Source organism: Pantherophis guttatus, chromosome 1 (genome assembly GCF_059756535.1).
Source record: "Pantherophis guttatus breed Tessera chromosome 1, ASM5975653v1, whole genome shotgun sequence".
Lineage (NCBI taxonomy): Eukaryota > Metazoa > Chordata > Lepidosauria > Squamata > Colubridae > Pantherophis > Pantherophis guttatus.
This window is the reverse complement of record NC_142063.1, coordinates 197603059-197626890: the sequence shown is the minus strand read 5'-3', so window position 1 is coordinate 197626890 and position 23832 is coordinate 197603059. Positions and strand designations below refer to the sequence as shown.

The 23832-nt window shown below is 41.1% G+C and overlaps 1 protein-coding gene across 3 annotated transcripts in view; it reads left to right on the top strand.

Annotated features, from left to right (window-relative positions):
* The first annotated feature begins 15375 nt into the window (after positions 1-15375).
* SPTLC3 (serine palmitoyltransferase long chain base subunit 3) overlaps positions 15376-23832 on the top strand; it is a 118662-nt gene continuing 110205 nt past the window's right edge. Inside the window, exon 1 of one of the 3 annotated variants that reach the window (XM_034432385.3) lies at positions 15376-15639. Coding sequence is in view for 1 of the 3 variants with exons in the window: in XM_034432384.3 (XP_034288275.2) it covers positions 16611-16721 (111 nt within the window). In the remaining 2 variants the exon portion in view is untranslated. Of the gene's footprint in view, positions 15640-16013; positions 16722-17349; positions 17390-23832 lie in introns of those variants that run through there. The other 2 variants (XM_034432384.3, XM_087882293.1) reach the window with 2 other exon arrangements.

Below are 23832 nucleotides of genomic sequence, written 5' to 3'. Positions count from 1 at the left end.
ATCTTCCCGAATAAAATTTAGAGGCAGATATTGATGAAAATAGCCAAACTGGGTAAAAGGACCATGATGTCCCTTGTCCACTTTGATCTCTTCTCCACATCTTTTCTTCCATGATCCTGAGCAGATTGTAAATAAATACTCACATTTCATTTTATCCTTGCAACAATACTATGGTGAGGATTAAGCCAACAACATTATAGTATAGACTAAACCAGGGGTCAGCAACCTGCGGCTCTGGAGCCACATATGGCTCTTTCACCCCTCTGTTGTGGCTCCCTGTCACTCAAAATATGTATCACAACCGCCAATGTGCAACACCCACCAGCATGCGATTTATTGAGCTTTTCAACCCCCGGTAGGCCAATCATGGATAAATCCAAGAAAAGAAAAGTTTCAGAAGAAAACAGAACATTTAATTCAACTATATATTTATTATTTATTTTGCGATTTATATGCCGCCCTATCTCCAATGGACTCAGGGCGGCTCACAACAGTAAAATACACAATAACATTAATGCAATATAAAATTGAAAGTATTATTGAAGAAAAAGGACTGGAAAAAATATAGAAAGAAAGGAAGAATTGAAGATTAATTTCTTTTGGGGAGGATCTTAATAATAAATCTGAAAAGTTTACTGAAATTAGTATTTTTTAAGTTTAAGTAAAAATGTTTAACTAAAAATGGATAGCTTTTTAAAAATTATTGAGGTTTTAAAATGGTTAACTTTAAAGTTAATGGATAGCTTCCTGAAAGTTTTGAAATTGATATTTTGAAGAATGACCTCAAGAGTTAGAAATAATTTAACTCAATGGATTAATAGTATCTTTAAGGTTATATTCTGAAGAATGTTTTATTGAAGTGTTTTTTAAAATTTACTGAAGTATTAAAATGGTTAATTTAAAATTGAATGGATAGCCTTTTAAAAAAAAGAGTTTTGAAACTTATATCTTGAAGAATGTCTTATTGAAGGTATTAAGAGAGTTTAAAAGGTTTAACCTAAAATAATATTTTTTTTCTAAAAAGATATGCTTTAAAGAAAGTTTTAAAATGTTTAATTTAGAATTTTAAAAAGGGAGGCTGATGAATAATTTTTAAAAGAGGAGTTAAAGAGTGAGGGAATGTTGAATCTTGTAAGTTAATATATTGTAGCTCATGCTTGTTTAATGTTATACCCTGTTTTTGCTCTGGGAAGTCGGGGGTGGGGGTGGGGAGGGGGGGTTGAAGGTTGTGTAGGGATAAAATTGTTGTCTAATTTTTAATAAAATTAAAAGATAGATAAATGTATTAATAGAGAAGTAAGAAAAGTGGGGGAAATGTCATAATAAAGGAAATGATAATATTAAGATATGATAAATGGAGCAGTAAAAAGAAGACACAAAAGATGTATTCAGAAGATATATTGAATGATTGATTATGTATTGTTTGTTTGTTTGTTTGTTTATAAAATAAAAAAAACTTTTTAAATTAAAAAAATACAATATAAAATTAAAAAGTCCGAATTAAAACAATTTAAAATCAGTTTAAAAACTATTAAGGAACACCCCCCCCTCCATCAGGCCAGGCTACAAAATAACCAGGTCTTCAAATCACGGCGAAATGAGCCAAGGTCAGGGGCCATCTGGAGCTCCAAAGGAAGTTGGTTCCAAAGGGTGGGTGCGCCCACAGAGAAAGCTCTCCCCCTGGGGGTCGCCAGACGACATTGTCTGGCCAACGGCACCCTGAGGAGGCCCTGTCTGTGGGAACACACCGGATGATTGGAGATTGTTGGTGGCTGCAGGGGGTCCGACAGATATCCCGGACCTAAGCCATGAAGGGCTTTATAGGTGATAACCAGCACCTTGAACCTCACCCAAAGGGCAACAAGTAGCCAATGCAGGCCACGCAGGAGGGGTGTAACTTGGGAGTGTTGGGACACTCCCATCACAAGCAGCGCGACCGCATTCTGCACCAGTTGAAGCCTTCAAGTGGTTTTCATGGGCAGCCCTAGGTAGAGAGTGTTGCAGTAGTCGAGATGGGAGGTGACCAGCGCATGAGTAACGGTGCATAGGGCATCTTGGTCCAAATAAGGGCGAAGCTGACACACAAGGCGAACCTGGGCAAATGCCCCCCTGGTCACGGTCACTACATGATCTTCCAGAGACAACGGTGAATCCAGAAGGACGCCCAGGTTGCGGGCCCTATCCACAGAGGGTAACACCTCACCCCTGATGGTCAACGATGGAATATCTAAATTGGACCCAGATGCCAGTACCCACAGCCACTCGGTTCTTGGCAGGGTTGAGTTGGAGCCTGTTCCTCCCCATCCAGGTCCGTACCGCTTCCAGACAGCGGGACATCACGTCGAGGGCATCACTAGGCTGGTTTGGGGTGGATATAAAAAGCTGGGTATCATCAGCATATTGATGATACCGCACCCCAAAACCACGGATGATCTCCCCAAGCAGCTTCATATAGATGTTGAACAGGAGAGGCGAGAAAACTGACCCCTGGGGCACCCCACAGGTGAGGGGCCTGATAGCCAATCTCTGCTCCCCTGCCAACACCGCTTGCATACGGCCCGAGAGATAGGAGGAGAACCACCGTAAAACAGTGCCTCCCACTTCCAACCCTACGAGTCGTCGCAGCAGGATACCATGGTCGATGGTATCAAAAGCAGTCGAAAGATCCAAAAGGACCAGAACAGAGGAGTGTCCCCTGTCCCGAGCTCTCCAGAGATCATCCACTAGTGCGACCAATGCCATCTCCATGCTGTACCAATCGGCTTAAAACCCAATTGGTACAGATCCAGATAGCCTGTTTCCTCCAGGACCAGCGGGAGTTGCCGAGCCACCACGCTCTCAACAACCTTCGCAACAAAGCGAAGGTTGGAGACCAGACGGAAGTTATTCAATATGGTTGGATCCAAGGCAAGTTTCTTGAGGATGGGTCTCACCACCACCTCCTTCAGGGCAGCGGGGAAGAGCCCCTCCCCCAAATATGCCATTATTACTGTCTGGATCCAATCACGTGTCACCTCTCGGGCCGCATAGGCAAGCCAGGAGGGACACGGGTCCAGTACACACGTGGTGGCACTCAGCCTCCCCATAATCCTGTCCACTTCCTCAGGGGTGACAGGATCGAACTCCTCCCAAATTACAAGACTGGCTGTCTCCTCACCATCTGACCCTGCCCAGTCAGAGTCCAGACTGTTCCGAATCTGAGCGATCTTATCCAGCAGATGCTGACTAAACTCCTCGGCACGCCCCTGCAAAGGATCCTGCCCTGCTCTCTGGTTCAGGAGAGTGCAGGAGACCATGAACAGGGCAGTCGGGTGATTATCTGCGGACACGATGAGAGTGGAGAAGTATGCCCGCTTCGCCGCCTCCATTGCCACCAGATAAGATCATGTGAACAATCTCAACTGGGAACGGTCAGATTCGGAACGACTGGATCTCCAACTGCTCTCTAGGCCTCTTCTATGGAGCTTCATCTCCCGGAGGTCCTCCGTAAACCAAGGAGCCAACCGGGATCTGAGTCAGGTCAGAGGCCGCAAAGGGACGACACGGTCGAATGCCCTGGTGGCCGCCTTTTCCCAGGCATCCACCAGAGCCTCAACCGGTGCATGGGAGAGACAGAGAGAGGTATTGTCCCAAGCTCCATTTGGAACCTTTCCGGTTCCATCAGGTGCTTGGGGCAGAACCAGATGGTAGGTCCCGCATCCCAGTGGGGGGGTTGACCTCATGGAAGCCCAGCCACAGGAGATGATGATCGGTCCATGACAGGGGATGAATAACGGGTGCTCCCCCACCAAGCTCATCACACCACTATTCCAAGATAAAAACAAGATCGGGGGTCGGGGCCTGAATAATCTGAGTCAGGTCCATGGCTGCCATGGTAGCCATGAACTCCCGGGCCACCCCCGACGCTCCACCCAGAGACGGCAGATTGAAGTCCCCCAAAACAATAAGTTTATGGAACTCAACCACCAACCCTGAGAGAGCATCAAGGAGCCCGGGCAGAGCGGTTGATACACAGCTGGGAGATAGGTACGTATCAACAAGCCCAACTGACCTTGTGGACCCCATCTCATGAGGAGAGACTCAGACCCGTCTATCTGAGGAAGAGTGACCTCCCGTGGACCAAAGGACTCCCTGATAACAACCACCACCCCCACCCCTACCCTGGGCCCTCAGCTGGTGTAGCACCCGAAAGCTGGTGGGCAAAGTTCAGTCAGAGGGACTCCTCCCTCCAAGCCCAACCAGGTTTCCGTAATGCAAGCTAGGTCTGTGTTCTCCTCCTCAATCAACTCACGGATGAGGGGAGCTTTGTTAACCACAGACCTGGCATTCAAGTAAACCAGCCTAAACCCAGGGACTCTCTCTCTCAAACCCCCGGGCGGTCAGACAGAACCAGAAGGGTCGGAGCACGCCACCCCTCGTAGATAGCGGGGGCGTGCTCCCAAATACCAATATGGCCCTCCGTTCATTCACCTGCCTCCATTCCCAATCGCAACCAGGATCAAAGTCCCCACCCTTACCCTCGGGGCGCCAGCGGCCCCTGTCCCTGCTCCAGTCCCACCTGTCTCCTCCCCTGGCCTGGACTGACATTGATCCAGAGGAGCCCTCCCAGCTACCTGCTGGAAATCAGAACCCTCCCCCCTCCTCAATCCCCTTAAAATTTACATTAAAAATTATATAAAGACCCTTTAGTAAAACCCTTAAGGCTCTTATGCCACCTCTCGGGATCCCAGGACCCGTCCTTAAGGTAGTTCTTGGCGAGGCCGTCGGCCACACCCAGGAATCGGGGGCATATAGTTCAGCGCTTGCGTAAGTTCGAAATGCCTTCATCATCCATAGAACAGATACAGCAACGGTGAATGGGGGACAGTTGGTGTCACAGTAGATGTAAGGCCAGCTATCTGGAACAGTCACTCCCGGTGCTCTCTCACAACATCCAGGGGTACAATGTTCATAACCCTTGCCTCCCTCTCACCAAGACAAGGTCGATGTAACACACAGAATAGTCCCCAGAGCCAACGCCCACAGTCCTCGGTGCTCTCTCACAGCCACATGGGCCAGGCCAGTTGGAAACGACCCCCGACCACCCTCTCACGGTGACAGGGTGTTGACATCTCGGGGCAGTGGCCATTCTGGGTTAAAAGGGGAGTCCAAGGCCATTGATGAAAAAATTCCTAGTCCATGCAGCCATGCAGTCATGCGGCCATGGCAACAGCCACAGCCACAAGGAATTCTGGGGGAAAGGAGCAGAGGTCCCAGTACCAAACAGAGTCCTCTGACACCCCCCAATCCCCGACCGCACCATAGCCAGCAGGTAGGCAAAAAGGCAGCGGTGAATAGTAGGCCACCAGCAGCACCAACCAGGGCAAGCATATCAGGAGGGAAACGGCAGCATAATGAGCCAAATGGCTCAAAAAATGCTGCCCCCTCCCACGGTGGATCCGACCGCTCCAGCGGCCTCCCCCGCGGTCCACATCGCCGGTAGCAGCTGCAACAGAGGGACAAACATATTTCTTGATGACCCTGGGCTGCCAGCTTCCCCACTGACGCCCACCACGTAGCGGCACAGCAGTTCAAGCAGGGCTAAGGCTTTGAGGCAAACCTTGTTCCTCCAGCTGATCTTTATTATTATTATTATTATTATTATTATTATTATTATTATTATTATTATTATTGAATTTGTATACCGCCCTTCTCCCTGAGGACTCAGGGCGGTGAACAGCCAAGTAAAAACATCAAATACAAATATTAAAATACAGTTAAAATATACATATATAAATTTGGCCCCATTAATTAAAAACAATAAACAAAACACTTAAAAACACTTAAAAAAATTAGGCCAGCCCGGCTTGCTGGAAAAGGAAGGTTTTAAGGGCACGGCGGAAGGCACCGAGGTCTTGGATTCTCCTTATCTCTGGAGGCAATTGATTCCAGAGGGTAGGTGCCCCCACAGAGAAGGCCGATGGGAGATCGTCGGTGGCAGCAGGCGGTCTCGAAGATAGCTAGGCCCTATGCCATGGAGCGCTTTAAAGGTGATAACCAACACCTTGAAGCGCACCCGGAAGACCACTGGGAGCCAGTGCAGCTCGCGCAGGAGCAGTGTTACATGGGAGAACCAGGCTGCTCCCGTCACTACCCGCGCTGCTGCATTCTGGACCAGTTGGAGCCTCCGGGTGCTCCTCAAGGGGAGCCCCATGTAGAGAGCGTTGCAGTAGTCAAGGCGAGAGGTGATCTGCGGTGAAAACGCCGCCCTGCTAGCTGTCGACCACCATCCATCGACTCCCTCACTTCCCTCCATGCTCCTGACATCCAGCGGGAAGCCTCTGGGGTCTGTTGGGGTTTGCAGCGCCTACAGATATTCCCCTTGCAGCCCGTGTCGAGGGCAGAGCAGAAAACGCCTCCGCAACCCCATATTTTCGCCAAGCCTCTCTGTTGCAAGCGGAGGCTCAGCAAGCAGCGGCCATTTTAGAGCCGGAAGAAGAATATTCTAGTTTTTAATATATGCTAATTTTTAATATATGCTAGTTTTGTGGCCACTCAAGAAATAGTCAGACTTTTGTGATTTTTTTTAAGGGTTTTGTGAATCCCGGTGTTTTCTTTTCTGTGGGAAACAGGTCCAAATGACTCTTTGAGTGTTTAAGGTTGTAGATCCCTGGACTAAACAAATAGAATACAAACTGCTGGCTGAAATTTGTATTTAACCAGATATTTTAATTTGGTCATGTGTGGGTAGCAGGAGCAATTCTTCCCAAGTACCCCATACTGAAAGATAATAATACAGATAGTCAACCAGATAGTGTAACCAAAGAGTAACATCCAAAACAGGCATAAGAAAAAGCCTGAAGCAATTCTGTCAGTAATGGACAAAGTTGATCTGATTATCCCCTTTCAACACCGACAACATTTAGCTATGTGAAGTGGAGATCTCCTTAAATCCTATCAAGAGGAGTTCACCGACAATGAATTGGAAGAGATGATCCATGCAGCTGTGAATTGGAATGAAGAAGACAAGAAAAAGGAAGCACTGCTCTCCAAATCATTCACCAAGGGCTTTCTGAGAACTCCTTGGCAGACAAAATATTTAAATTTTAACTTCTGACAGAGTATAACAGCAAATTAGAAAGGTTGCTTTTCAGGTCTATAAAAATATTAATCAAGCTCTGCAAAGCCAGACCAAGGACTATCACAGCAACCTTATAAACATAGAGAATGGCTGTTCTATGGCTTCCTGATTTTTTTTTTCCTGCATCCAGACTGGACAGAGAATGCTACATTGCTCCAACATAGGAATGAAGAATGTTTGCTCCAGCTTTATTATTTATTTTTAATTATTTATTTTGAAAAAGACATAATATTTAAATTATTTAAAATTATTCATTATTTATCTCCTTTGTTGCCTTATTTTTATTTGGAATAAAATAGAGTTGGGCAGTAGAAGATATGAAGTAGTCAAGGTACAATACCCTTATTTCTGGATTTTCCTGATAATTTTGGGAAATTTTCAATACTTTTCTGGAGCCTAATCCTCCATTCCTATTGATTCAAAGTCTTGTTATTCACAGTCTTGTTATGTGCACCTGTAGTCCTTATTGAATGACTTGTTCAGCAAGAACCTGAAGTTAAGACGGTTGCTTAAGAAGTATTTACAACAAGTCTTCATAGTTTTGGCCATTGCAGTGATCCCATAGTCACATGATCTTGAATGAGAGCTTTGGTGACTGGCTCACAATTATTCCTGCTGACTTCCGTGTCTTCCATCTCTGGTTCTGGATGGGATTGCATTACCTCTGACAGACCCGGCACACAATCTGAGATTCCTCCTGGACTCATGGGCTCTGCTTGAAGAACAGTGACAGCAATGGCTAAGACCTTCACACACCTTTGAGTTGTGCCCATACGTGGAGCGCAGTAACCTAGGCCTTGATAACCTTGAGGTTAGACTACTGTGACATGGTCTACATGGGTTTGTCCCTGAAGACCATTCAGAAACTCCAACTAGTGTAGAATGTGGCTGTATGGGTAGTAAATGGTGCCAGATATATGGTACTCATAACACCACACCTGTATGAGCTACATTAGTTATTGGTATGTTTCTGGGTGCAATTCAAAGTACTGGTTGTCACCTTTGAAGTCCTGTTACATGGCTTGGGACTAGGGTATCTAAGGGATCACCTTTTTCCAGATTTTCTATCTATTTAACCAGCTCAAATAGGGTGGGCATGCTGCAGATCCCGTCAGCCAAAGAATGTCAACTGACAGTAACCATCAGACAGGTGTTGTTGGGGGGTTTTTTTGTTTTCTTTTTTGCTTTTTAATTTATATGCCGCCCTTCTCCGGAGACTCAGGACGGCTTACAATGCGTTAAGCAATAGCCTTTATACTTTTGTATATTTATACAAAGTCAGCTTATTGCCCCCACAATCTGGGTCCTCATTTTACCTACCTTTTAACGGATGCAAGGCTGAGTCAACCTTGAGCCTGGTGGGATTTGAACTTGCAGTAATTGCAAGCAGCAGATGTTAATAACAGTGCATTAGTCCACTGTGCTACCAAGGCTCTTGTTTTGTCCTTTGTGCCCCCTGTTCTGTGGAACATCCTCCCTCCGGAGATTAGAATGGCCCCAATTCTGCTGGCCTTCCAATACTATTTTTATTGTTTTAAAATGTTTTAAACATTTTAACTATATTTTTGAATTGTATGCTGCCCAGAGTCATTAACTGAGTTGGGTGGCTATAAAATTGAACAAGTAAATAAATCAATAATCTTATATTACAGGAAACTAATTTTCATGCCTGACTCTTATTTTGCCAAAACAATGCCTTCACGGTTTATCAATAGCGAATGGGTGAATTTGTATCTAAAACTATTCTCACAATTTTCATTAGATCAGGAACTATTGAACATCATAAATACACTAATTTTTCTTTAAAGATTTTAGCAAGATAAAGAGCATGTATGCAACCTTAAGTTTGCCAAGTTGTACCAATCTCTTAGAGATGAAAAGGAAATGTTTTCCCTTCTCATGTAATATCTGGTTCCTGAGAAAAGATTCACAAAACTTTCCTATAATGCCAACTGCCTATTTAGATGGAAGATATTAAAGGATTACCAAGTACATGTTATTATGCATATGTAATAATTCACAGGTGCAAGATCTGATCCATTTACTTATTACATTGCAAATTATATCAGGAACTTAGCTCATGCCTTTGTTAGTCTTGTATAGAAGAAAAAAATCAATTTTCCGCTGACCGATGTAGATGAACATGTAACAAATAGCTGCAGGGAAGATATGAAAGCAGATGTTGATAGATAGTTTTGTTGACATTAGAGGGGAGGAATTGAACTGAATAGAGTGTTGTGATTTTATAAGAATGTTGTTTAAAACTGTGATTGAAAATACATGTATTACTGCTAAATAATTCTATTTTTTAATTTTCTATCCCTTGTTTCAATATAAAATCATTTACCATACCAGTTGTAAAGGCTAAGAAAAACGGTATGTAATCACGAGATTCGATTTATAGGACTTTACAAATCATGATGGCGCACTGGTTAGAATGCAGTATTGCAGGCGGATTCTCAAAGGTTATCTAATCTAATTTATGCTCGGTCCAGGAATAGCAATGCAGGATTTACTTATAGCATCCTTGATATATGACTCTCCAGATTTGTTTGTTTTGTTATTTTTAATTAACTTCAGTGAAAGTGTCATAATCCTCTCAGGCATTCTATTTCACAGTCAAGCTGCTTTTATCATTAAGAAGTATCATCGGCTGTTTAATCAGAATTTGTTTTCTAGCCATTTCCACTGATTGGTTTGTCTTTTGAAGCAATAGAATATTCCACTCTTTCTTGAACTAAGCATTCTCTTCTGCATGAAGACCTTGGAGGTATTATTTATTTATTACTTATTGAGTTGATATCCCACTGTTCTGGTTATGCAACATTCAAGGCAGCTTAAGGAAACAAAATTATGATCTGTAAAACATAATAAAACAAAGCTACTAAAATAAATATTTTAAAATCAATATCAGCTGCACACTGTCAGTATATAGCCTGAATTTGTGCACCTTGGCAAAAGTGTACTAAAATTGGAAAAATGATGGGAAGAATTAAGAAGTACAAATACTTATAGAAAGGCAGTGAAGACAGCTATCTGTTGCAAGAAAAGTATGTTTGTCAAAGGAAAGAAAAATGGCTGCATATTATTCAGTATGTGCTTGCTTCTGTCAACTTTGTTATATGGAAATGAGACTTACATATGTCAGAAAAAAATAAGAAAATACATTGAATGAAGTAGAAATGAGGTACTTTTGAAATGTGTACAGCAAAACAAGAAGAAATATTATGTTTTCATGGCATTGATGAGGTTTCCGAAAAGAAAAAATGTAAAAAATAAAAGGCAATGTGTAAAGCAATAAATGAACAGAATTTCTAGAAAATTGCTAGATTTAACCATATTGCTTTTAAAAAAAAAGTCTCGTCGTTTTAATTTCTTTAGTTCAGTATTTCTTATGTCCTTTTCATACTTCGCATAATTTTGCTTATGCTATATTCTAATGGAATGTTATGAAAGCTATCTATGTATTTATATCAAAATCATTCCAATTAACAGTTAAATACTTTGGTTTCATGATTCATAATTTTCCTAAATACAGGAGGAATGGGGCCTCTTTCAGAAATATATTTGGTAGCCTGGGTCCTATAGATTAGGGTTCTTTTTGGGGGGGGGTTGTGGGAGACAGAGGGCAGGCAGGGACTTCAGAAGGGTTTTTCCTGCTGATCTGACTGGGCAGATTCCTAGAAGTAACCCCTCAGATGGTCAGGTGCTAAGCCATTTATGACTTTTAAAGGATATCACCAGGACCATATATTGTGCCCAGTAAACAAAAGATTACATAAGTATTACATTCTCTTATACCAGGGCTGTCAAACTCCTGGCCCATGGACCAGATGTATCACACACTGGCCACAAACCATGCCCGGTTTAGCGAAGGGGGGGAAAAGTCCCAATACGACATTGCCGTAATGACATGAGTTTGACCCCCCTGTCTTATACCCATTAGCTACTTAATAAACCTATTTTGCACCAAACACTTTCAAGCACAACCCCATGTAACATACAGTGCAATAGTCAAGAAGAGAATGAAACCAAAGTAGAATAAGTAGAATAAGTAAGCCTCTTTAAATCAGAGTTGGTATACTAGACATATTTATGCAAACATGTGCTGTCACAAGCAAATCCAATCGTATCTGGGGATCGAGGAATACTCCAAAGTATTGGAAGTGTGTTGTCATAACTTCCTAAGCCTACTCTTTTCCAGGCTAGACATAAGCAACGATGTCAATAGCTTCTCATACAAATTGGTTTTTAGATTAGATTTTTATCATTTATAAGTATTGCTTCATAAGACTTTATAAATAATTCAAGGTGGTGAACATACATAATGTTCCTTCCTCCTCTTATTTCTTCACAACAACAACCTTGTGATATGGGTTGGGCTGAGAGGGAATGACTGGCTCAAAATCATCCAGTTTATTTTAATGCCTAAAGTGAGATTAAAACTCAGTTTCCTGTTTTCTAGCTTGGCACCTTAACCACTACTAGACCAAACTGGTCTCTAGATCCCTCACCATCCAGAATTTCTCTGGATATGAGTGGTTCTCAATATCCTTTCTAAAATTGTGATACAATAATTGGACACAACACTCCACAGTTACTTTGTCCAGAACAGAGGATATGTATCTTCAAGCAGTTTAAAACTGCTTTACATTTACTGGCACATATTAAGTTTACAATCCTGTGTCATCTACATGTTGTTGTGTTTTAGAGTTTTTTATTCTGCCTTTTTCTCATAAAGAATTCAAGGCAGCAAACATATCTAATTACTTCTTCCCCCTCCTATTTTCCCCACAAAAGTCTTGTGAGATGAATTGGGGCGAGAGAGGGTGATTGGCCTGCTTTTTTATGCCCAATAGGCAACTAGAACTCACAGTCTCCTGGTTTCTAGGCTAGCACCTTAACCAATATACCAAATTGGCTCTCATGATTTTTTTAATATATAAATTGGGGCATGTGAGCTCTTTCCCATCAAATAATTGTCTCTTAGATTTATTTGGTACCCGAGGACAAGACTTTATTCTTAATTCTACAAAAAATATTTGGGAGAGGTTTACTCTAGTGTTTTTATTTATCATATTTCTTGTGAATCTTAATTCTTGTCCCTGGTGTTAGCTATTCCTCTCAGCATTTATACATTTTATAAATATCCCCTCTCTACAAATCTTCAGAATCAATTATAAATTTTAAATACCTAGTCCAGAAGTATCAAGCTCAATTTCATTGAGGGTCGCATCAAGGCTGTGGTTGACCTCAGGGGGCCAGGCAGGCATGGCCAACTGGGTGGGGTGTGGCCAACTGAGTGGGCATGGCCAGTTTGATGCCACTCCCCAAACTGCTGGCCTGTTTCCTCTTTGCATTGGGTAGACCAGCCAAAGCTATGATGGCCCAATCTTTCCTCTTCGCACTGGGTAGACCAGGACAGCCCCGCAGGCTAGATCCAACCACATCGCAAGCCAAATCTGGCCTGTGGACCTTGAGTTTGACACCCCCTGACCTAGTCCAATCTTATACTTCATACCAAAAGTGTACAACTTAAGATCTATTGAAGGACACTGATCATTTAGCAAACAATATGCCTGACAGCAGAAGCAAAACACATCCATGTTATGTTGGCAATGCTTTTTCTGAATAAAGTATCTTATACACATGGTTTTTTTCAAGATCTGTTTGTAGTTATTTGTAGTAATTCTCCAAAATAAAAGAAGAAAGGGTGATTTGTATTTATTTAATATCGTATTAATTTGCATGTCTGTATCAGGCTGATTGGTTGGTAGCTTTCCATATGCTTCTCTTTTTTAACCAAATTGCTAACCAAGAGTGATTTACTATACTGGGATTTTCAGTTCAGTTCCTCACCCCATCTACTTGTATTGAATATATTCTTTGCTTGGTAGATGTAACACCTGGCAATCTGCTCCTATGCATATTTACTCAGAAGTGAATGTGAAGTTTCATATACGGTGCTGAGTTACCAGAGGTAGTGATTATATTTTCTGAACTCAGTCTATCAAATTTGCATAGATCTGCCACATCTACAGACGATCTTTTTGATGTTACTGCTTTTCTTTTCACTGTTTTATAAATAATTTTGTGTTATCTAAAATTCTAAATTAAAAAAGGAAAATTACAATACAGTGTGGTACTTTTGAGTGCTACAAGTTTCATCTGCTCTGATTTTTAAGTAAGTACCAACATATTTAAAATTCAACCTTCTATTTTTATTAATTCAGTATTGTAATTTATTTAGATGGGATTATTTTTTTAATGCAATGGCAACATACTTTGCATTTAATTGCACTTAAAATCAATCCTAAAGCAGCTAGGGGATTGAATAGGTGAGTCACACATTTCTTCATAAATCTCATTAATGCATGTGCTCCTGCTTTTAAAATCCCCCACATTATTAAGTTATTTGTTTTATAGGCTGCCTGACTCCATCACGACTCTAGGCGGTGTACAATATGAAACTATTAAAAATAAAATAATGCAAAAAACTTACAAAAACAATTGTCTGGAAAAAGAATGTGAACACTGTCAGATCAAACATTCCACAAGAGGTCCACCAAGTGCTCCAGCCCAAGACTTGGGAGAAGAGATAAATTTTTAGGCCTCATTTAAATAGGGTCAGGGTGGTGGCCATACATCTCCTTGAGAGATGTCATTCCAGAAGACCTCTTTCCTGGGTCCCCTTGGCAACATCCAAAGCATGCTGGCTGTATCAGATAGCCAGGTCCTATTCCATGAAGGGCTTTATAGGTGATGGCCAGCACTTTGAATTGCACCCAAAAGCCCACTGGTAAACAATACAGCTCATGAAGCAAAGGTACCGTGTTTCTCAGAAAATAAGACTGAGTCTTATTTTCTTTTAGACTTGAAAATAAGCACTTGGGCTTATTTTCTAGGCAGTCTTACTTTTTTTGAGGTGCAGCAGGCCAGACTCGGTGAGCTGGACATACCATGGACACACCGTTGCCTCCATTCCAAACCTTCAGCATTCAGAATGGAGGCTTTTTAGCAAACAGGAGGAAAATGGGGAGGGAGATTTTCCTGCCTGTCATCCATTCCTCAAGCTGAGGGAAGGATGGCAGGCAGGAAAATCTCCCTCATTTTCCTCCTGTTTGCCAAAAAGCCTTCCGTTCGCCTCCCAAAAAGAGGGGAAAAGCAAAGCAGCTGGCCACAGAGCTGCTGGCTTCGCGGAAGCGGCCCAAGAAGCAGAAGTGCTGTGCCCAGAAAGAGAAGGGCAAAAGCGGTATTTGTGTTGCCCCAAGGGGCCAGTGGGCTGCAGCTGCAGCCAGACAGTTGCTCCCCCACATACACCACCACTCATGCTGGCCACACCCATCCCGCTGGGCTCATTTTCGGGGTAGAGGTAATATTAGGCCCACCCACAAAAAATTAGAGTTGGGCTTATTATTGGGGTGGTTCGTGTTTTCGGACAATCACGGTATCATGTGGGTGTATCTTGGCATGCCTGTAACTGCCTATGCTGCTGCGTCTGGACCATGATTTATGTGGGAAGGGGATATCATAGCTTCCTGATGATATACTCAATCTAGACTATCTCAGAGGAACAGAGTTAAGATCTAGCGGACCCAAAGTCGATTTCTTCTCCCCTTGGATGGAGAGGAAAAATACTGCCAGAGATCCTTCTGCAATTGTAATGGGACTATGTGGCTATGTCAAATTCTTCTCATGAGTTTTCTATCCAAGATTTAGCTGTACTATTATAAGTGTGTGTGCACACATTCGGGCCTTTGAGTCGGTGTTGATACCTTGCAACTACTTGGAAAAGTCCTGCAGTTTTCTTGGATAGTTTTCTTAAGTGGCTTGCCGTTATCTTTTTCCTAGAGCTGTGGGAAAGTGATTGGGCCAAGATCACCCAGCCGGCTTTGTGTCTAGTTATTAACTTGATGCCTTATTTTTATTTACTTATATTTAGAAACCGTCCATCTTCCTCCCAGAGGGACCCTTAACCAATGCCTAAAACTTAGACCATAACCAATAGACCAAACTGGTTCTTTCACTGTCATAATTATATTAATACAAATAGTTGCATATTGCTGCATATATAATTTCAAGGTTTGATAATCCTGAGCTTTGAGCATTATTCATGAGGCATACTTTTCTCACAACACCTTATAATGAGGGAGAAACTGCATTCAGTAGAAACTAAGCTTTGGAATTCATTAGGTTAATGTGTTTAAATTAACACAAACATAGCACCACGATTACAACCTGCTTTATGAAAAAGCGGCTAGACGAATAAGATCTGGGTCCTCAACACACCAGTACACACCAGCAGGAAGAAGCAGGCCCAACACCTGTTAAAAGTTGCTAGATTTAGATTTCCAAGCTAGCAGTATCCCTGTACCTAACCTTTTTGCCTCCCACTTTCTTGATTTTTGCTTTCTATCAAAATCCAACTAATCCTATAGACTTGGAGGTCCACCTAAAATCCTAGATTCTTAACCTTTATGAGCAGACACCCAGTGGAGTCTTTCCCTGAAAAATAATGGGTAGATATACTGTAGTTTAGCAACGAAATTTATTTATTTATTTATTTACTCATTCGTTCATTCATTCATTCATTATGTTTGATTGTTAAATTTTATTTGCCACCTATCTCGTTGTGGGACTAGAGCAGACACCCAGTGGAGTCTTTCCCTGATAAATCATTGGTAGGTTTACTGTAGTTTAGCAATGAAATGTATTTATTTATTTGTTAATTTGTTTATTTATTAATTAATTATCGTTTGTTTATTTGTTTGTTACATTTTATTTGCCGCCTATCTCCTTGTGGGGCTACTCTGGGCGACGATCGGCCCCAACGCTTCTCTTCCAGGAAAAATATACCTTTTGATCGGTTAAGAATTCTCCTGACAATGGGGCTGAAGGGGGGGGGGAGGCAGAGGAAAGTTAATTTCAAAGTAAGCAGTCTTTTTGTACTGACTGAGAGAGAGAGAGTGAAAAGGGAGGCTTCTCCCTGCACATTCCTCGCCCTACAAGTAGAGCAAGGCTTTAAGATTCAATGTAAAAATATTTACAGGCGCACGGAGCGCTCTGAACTAAGTCAGCTTTGCGCATTTTAAGTCCCTTAGCAAGCAGCCCGCCTGCCTCGAAGCGTTCCCGCCTTCTTCTCCGCCCTCCTTTTTTAGCCGCTTCGCTAATTCCTCTCGAGTCACACAGCTCGGTGCGCTCAGCAACAGAATGGGCTCTACGCTTTGCGATTTCAGTAAATTCACGTCTTGCCGTTTTCGCTCCCTGGGACTACGGAAAGAGTTTGCCTTTTAAGTGGTTGAGATTGTACGAAGTGATTAAAAAAAAATTAAAATCAAATAACAACCACTTCCTCGATCAGCCATCCGGACCAGTTGGATATCTTTCTAGACATCTTTCTGAAGGAATCGGGGTTTGTTTTGTTTTTTGCTCAGCTTTTTGAAGTTTGAAGTACCTAAGGGACTAGAAACCTGGTGTGTGTTTAAAGCAAATGGCTCACCCGAAAGGTCTCTCCAATGGACACCTACACTGTCGTCAGAAAAAAAATAACTTCGTAAAACACGGGATCCACAAAAAAAACGGTGTGGTTAAGGAAACTAAGGTAAGCGCTGCACTCCAGGATCGGCTCCCCAATTTACCTGCCTTTTGATTTTTTTTTGTTTTTCGCTGTTATTTTAATGGAAACTTTTTAGATGTACCATCTGTTCCTCTTTCCCGGTCTTAAACGTTTTTCAGTCCGCGGGATGTGGTTGCCTTAAAGCAAGACAGGAGGAACTTTTTCTCATTCATTGCGGATAATTTCATGCTTCTTCTCTTCCATCTTTCATCGTAAAACCTGTATAACTTTATTAATTGCTCCTTTAAAAAAACCAAACTTCAAATCCTTTCTCATAAATGTTAATTATGTGTTTTTGCCTCCGGTTTGCAAATTCACCATCGGTCTGTGCAAGTGAGATGCTTTTGTAGGTTGCTTCACGTACCAGCTCGCTTCATTTCCATTGTGAGTAAACTGATAGTATCTTCTTTATGTTGAGGTATTACTGGCGTCCCTCACTTTTATCTCCCTCAATTTCAACTTTTCACTGGTAGTCACACCTCAGCTACTTCCTGACGGGTTTTTCAGGTGTCATCTTGACAAACAGGTCTTGGCAATGGTTGGAGAAGCAAGGCGGTCTGTGTTTGGGGGGTTATTTTCTAATACAAGATGGGATTTTTGAAAGGTTTAGTTGGAGTGAGGAAAAAGGTGGAGTGTGGTATCCTTGATCACAGGTCAGTTAACTTATTAACTATTTTGATTATTGTAAATCATTGTCATTGACCTTAAACTGGTGGTTTGATGCTCAGGGTTGGCGCACATCCTAAAACATAAATATGTAATATAAAATTATTTGCTTCCCCTCCTCTTGCTGCCCCAAATGATCTAAAGATGCAATTAAGGTTTGAACAGAGTGAATGCTAGTGATATAATGGCTAAATCACCTCTCTAGAAGTCTTCAGAAAAATCTATCTCCTTAAGATGATAGAGGTTGGACCGGAAACCCAGTGTGTCCAATGCTGAGCTGCAATCCTTTCCTTTGAGGTAAAAATTAGCTTTTCTTTATTTATCAATCAATAGCTGAAGAGTCTAGAAATGAACTAGCCACGCAGGGGCTTTCTTAGCTGAGGCCGAGTGTCCTTTCTTAAGTTAAGGCTTGTTCCATCTTTCCTGACATTGCTAAATATGTCTGGTGAAATAAAAGCTTCTGCTGACTAAATTGTTCAGACTTGACCTTGTACATAAGTATTTCCTATCTTGATGTTCTTACTACCAGAATTTTACTATGACTTATTAAACAGATCTATGCAGGGCCTGACCCAAGGAGTTTCTGTGAGTGGTAATTGCTTGGGCGTGAAAAAAGGGAAAGAATGATACCTTAGAGAAAAGAGTATGTATTGTAATATAATACATAACGTACTAAAGCGGTTATAGGAAGCAAAATAATATTTGATAAATTAATGTTTTACAAATACAAAATGGTTTAGAGTGAATTCCTAATAGACTGCAGTGCAAAATTCCAATTTATTGAGGTTTGTCTTATACTATTCCTGAAGAAAGGGGTATTTCCCTAGGTTATCTGAAAGAAGTAAACTACCTCCCAGAAAAACAAGGAAATTTTCCGTAAAAACAGTAATGCAGTTGGACTCAATATTGTCTGCTTGTATAATAATAAGTTGTTTCCTTTATTAGAGTTAACAGTTTCTGACTTATATCACCTGATGGTTTGGTATAAAAACCATCAATTTATTGTACATAATACTATGTAAATTTATCTATATTCAGTGTGCCATAAGTATATTCATGATTTAAATATGCATTAATGGAAAAATGTTTTCACATATGCTGTTTAGAAGAAAGGAATCTCTGAAATTTACTTGTTGAAACATTTATAAATATTACAGGTTTATATAAACTTATTTACCTACTAATTAACCAAAATTTACTTCAATAGCTGCTGAATTTTTTAAAAAATATTCAGTTTTTTTAGTTTATTTTTTATTTATTAAATTTACAATTAATTTGTTTAATTTAGTTACTGAGTTATTTTGAAGATATTATTCTCAATATATGTTTGTTAGTTGCCTAACTAGGGGGAAGAATCCAGAAAGAATGAAAATTAAGGACTTCTCATAATGTAATAGTCACATGTTTAGGTTACTACTTAACCTTATCACATAAGGCAGCATTAGATCCTTAGTTGGTTTTTGTAAATTCTAGACTGTCACTGTACAAACAAACTTATATGGTTGAAATTCTGAATGCTATCTAATTATTGTTAATGCTGATTTAAAAGAACTATAGTTTGCTGGAAATATAAACTCTTGTTCTTTGGTCACAACTGACAAAGGTGTCTTGGAGTATCTTCAGTTACAGGTTAGGGTTAGGGCAGTGATGGCTACCCTTTTTGCCATCGCGTGCCAGGAAGGGGGGGCAGGGGGGTCACGCACATGTGTACCCATACCCATAATTCTATGCAAAAATGGGCTGTTTTCATCCTCCCCAGACTCCTAGAGAGGCTCTGGAGGCTGGGGACAGCAAAAAACAGGCCTTCCGGTCCCACCGGAAGTTGGCAAACAGGCCGTTTCTGGCCTCTGGGGAGTGGGGAAGGCTGTTTTCGCCCTCCCCAGACTCTTAGAGACACTCTGCAGGCTGGGGACAGCAAAAAACAGGCCTTCCCCACCACCCCCAGAGGCCCTACGGAAGCAGGAAACAGCCTGTTTCCCTACTTCTGGTGGGCCCAGAAGCCCTGAAAATGAGCTCGCGTGCCCACTGATATGGCTATGTGTGCCACCTGTGGCACGCGTGCCATAGATTCGCCATCACGGGGTTAGGGCAATCCTCTCAATACATGGCTAGCCCAAATTTGAACTTTTTACAGCAACAACAGTGTAGGTAACCATACAAATTATGTATTTACTAAATTTACAAAGTAATACTGAATCTTTTCAAATCTTCACAGCAGTTTATAGTAAGATACCAGATAAAAATTTGTATAATAAATAATAATAGAATGCTATAGAGATGGGCCTGCCCATCTTCTAGAGCAGTGGTTCTCAACCTTCCTAATGCCGCGACCCTTTAATACAGTTCCTACAGGGGTGGGTTCTAAATTTTTTTACTACCGGTTCTGTGGGCGTGGCTTATTTTGTGGGTGTGGCTTGGAGGTCATGTGACCGGGTGGCCATGGCTATATGTATAGGGACTACTCAGAGGGCTGAAAAAAGTCATTTCTGACAGGTCCTCGCACTTTTGACTGGTCCTCACACTTATGACCATCCTCACATTTATGCCTGTGCAGCATTCTTAACAACCATGTCACTCATTTCACAACTGCTTCTCTTCAACATGGTATAAGATAGGGCAAAAAACGTAAAATGTGAGGACAGTCGTAAATTCGAGGACTGGTCAAACCTGCGAGGACCAGTCAAAAATAACTTTTTCAGCCCTTTGAGTAGTCCATATGCATAAAAGGATACAGCAATAGAGAGGGATGAAGGAAGGGAAGGGAAATTAGAGTAGGAGTGAGGGTAAGAGAGGGAGGAAGAGAGGAGGAGAAGGAGAAAGGAAGAGGAAGTAGGGAGGAGAAGAAGAAGGGGAGGAAGAGAAAGTAAGAAGAAAAGAAAAGAGAGAGGTGGTAGGTTTGAGGAGAAAGATTGCTGTACAATAAAAAAAGATGAAAGGGAAGAAAGCCAACCCCAAACAAATATTAAGATATTAAGATAAAGAATGAATTGTTAAACTTTAAAGAATAAAAGAGAACAAATAGCAATAAATAGCAATAATTAGAAACACACATACAAACATACAACGTATTTTCTTTGAACAGAGTATTTGGCCGGTTCACAAATTTAAACAGTTGTAGGAGGTTAGCATCCACCCCTTTCCTAGACGAATGAAATATTTTGGGAAATATTAAAAAGGCAGAATATTATATTTCCCTACCTGGATGAGAAATGGAGAAGCATATTTTACAGACAAAGCAACTCCCACCTTCCTGCCCCCCACCCTTTGTTAATGGGCCAGAGGCAGAAAGTCAGTCCTTTGTCAAAGGACATTTGCAACACAATAGCAACAGAAACTAACACAATGGGCCCCATCAAGCCATGTGATCCTGTCCACCATTAAACTATCTTTCCAAGCAGTCTCCATGTTTCCAGTGTCTTTTTCCCCACTTGGAGCAGAACCCAGAAGGATATTTCTTCCAACACAGTATTTAGTCATTTCAATTAAATTTACAATTTTTATATTTCCTTTTTACCATATTTATTCCTCATCTATTTTTTAAAAAACCAATATTACCCTTCATCCTCATCTCTAATCTTAATCAAATTCAATTTTTCCCTTCTATTCTATATTATACCCCTTCCCATTGTCATCTATTTTTATATCCATCCTCACATTGGTTAATTATGTAATATTACAGTTGTTTAATACAAATTCAACATTTTAATATAAATCAATTAGTTATATAGCTACCTTTTTTGTATATTAATCAATATGAACATGAATATTCCAATTATTTCCATGCAATCCAATTTCTTACAAATCAATTAATTATATTTACCAATAATAATAAACCAAATAATTTCCCCCATATATTCCTCCAAACCACAACTTAACCATTTCTGCTTTCAACACAATATATAATTAATAGTATCTCAATTATTACAATTCCCTAGTTAAATAGAGCTTTTTTTCTTCTGTGTTTTAAAATCTTGAACCTCCTCTTGCCCTAAATTACCCATTGTTTGCAGTTTGCACCTACCTTTTTTGGTGAGGAAAAAGAAATCTCTCTGCCTCATTTTGTCACGTTGCAGCCATGATCCTGCTTACTTTCCATTTCCCTTTCTCAGCATAGCTAGGGGGGAAAAAATCTGGTTCAGGAATTTACCTCTTTGCAGTTAGCTAGCAACAGAGCCCTCCGCAAAACAGCTGAGAGTAGGGCGGCTCTTTGAAGCCCCGCGGCAAGAATTTAAAGTTTTTTTCCTCTCTAGCCATTAGCTGGGACTCCGGAGGCAGCAATAGATTGGGAGTGGGCGGGGTAAACGAACGGCGACCGGGCGATCCAGCAAAGGGTGAGGGTGAGTGAAGGCGTGGGGGGGGCGAGAGAGGGCTTTGGCGACCCCTGGGAAATGGCCGTTCGACCCCCAAAGGGGTCGCAACCCCCAGGTTGAGAACCGCTGTTCTAGAGGGAGTCTGTTCCGAGTGATACATAACATTAGTTCCATGATGGAAAACACTGTTTTCTGGCTTTAGACTTCCTCACCTAATGGATGTTAGGATACTATAAACCCGTTTTCCTGGGAGGATCACCTTAGTAGAATTTAAATAGATGATCCTGAAATTACCTAAATACAAAACTACAAAGGCTTTTTTGTAAGTCATATCTAATACTTTGAATTGCACCTGGACGCTGGTAGCCATTGCAGGACCCACAGTATAGTATAATATTGATCATGGCAAGTAGCATACATTAACAAGTGAGATACTGTATTTTGGACTAACTGTTGGTTCTAAACGGCCTTCAGAAGCAACTCTATGAAGAGCACATTGCAATACTTTAATTGCATGGGTCACAAAGACATGGACCCGGATTGTGGGGGCAATTAGCTGACTTTGTATAAAAAAGAACACCGCTTGAGGGGAGGCGAAAACCCTACTAAGCAGGTATATACAAAAGTATGAAGGCTATTGGTTAACGCATTGTTAGCCGCCCTGAGTCTCCAGAGAAGGGCGGCATATAAATTGAACCAATGAATGAATGAATGAATGAATGAATCACCATAACTGAATCAATCTGCAAAAGAGAGGCTGAAAATGGCTCACCCATAAGTCTTCCCAACCACAAGCATCCATCCCATCCTCATGATGTTTTGGAAATCTTTAAAAAATGGCTGTTCTCTGAGGCTTGTAGGGTAAGGTGTTTGTGAAGCCCTGTTGGTAATCCTTTTGTGTTAGAGAAAGTATGTTTTTATTGCTTTCCTTTTATTCTTATTTTGATGTAAAGCCATTGTAGAATTATTACGAAATCAGGCATCTTTTAAATCTCATAAATCCAGCAAATAAATCTGCCTTTTGAACACTAGCTATCCATTCCACAAATGACAGAAACCAGAATGAGCAAACAGTAATTCCATCTTGCTAGGGTTCAACGTTAGTCTGTTTCCTCCTGTCCAAAACTCAGCAGCTTGCAGGCACTGGGATAAGCCGTCATCAACATCTCTAGTAGATCCAGGGTAGAAATATAAAGCTGAATATTAACATATTGGTTGTATCATACTCTAAACTGTAGGATGACAACTGAAAATGGTGTCATATAGATGCTAAAGAACAGGATAAGGACTAGTCTGTATGAGTCCCCAGTCTTTCTTCTCCCAGTACCACTGACTAGAATTGTCTATTGAGATAGGAATGGATCCACTTTAGAACACTGCACTGAATCCCCAGAAGGATACTACGGTGGACAGTATCAGGATCTACAAATTGGTCACATAGGACAAGAAGGGGAACTTTCCCAACACTTTCCCATATCAGGGTCCCAATAAAGGCCATCCACTGGAGCAATCAATGTTGTTTCCATCCCATGTGCAGCTCAACATCCTGACTGAAAAGGGACCATGTAATCTGCTTTCTCTCAAATTTTCTATAGTTGAATCTACAATTGAATCTAAATTCACTCAAAAAGAAGTTTGTAAACTGGTCTTCAGTTATCAAACACTGCTGAGTATGAGGAAGGTTTCTTATTGAAGGTTAATAATATAATTCTCTCCCAAGGGGGAAATCCCAATGGAAATCATGTTCTAGTATTAATGCAGTAAGATAAAGGAAGTTTCCAGATAAAAGTGCCTTTTTTTACCAGTTAAAAGATACTGACTTGGTTCACCAATGCCAAATCATGACTTGTTTTAACCAAATTCTACTAAATAAAACCTCATGTAACCTCACAAATAAGATGTAAACCACATTTTATACATGACAATAGTTGAATTATTTATCTTTTAAAGCCAAAATGACATTAAAAAAATAAAAATTGTTTAGAACAATTGAATCATAGCTTTTAAATCTGTCTAACACATTTTCTGAGGTGAAGAAATACAATGGATGGGAAACATTGAGTTTCAGATAGAAGACAATGGTATTTAGGTCTCCTTCCCAATAACATGGATGAGGCAAA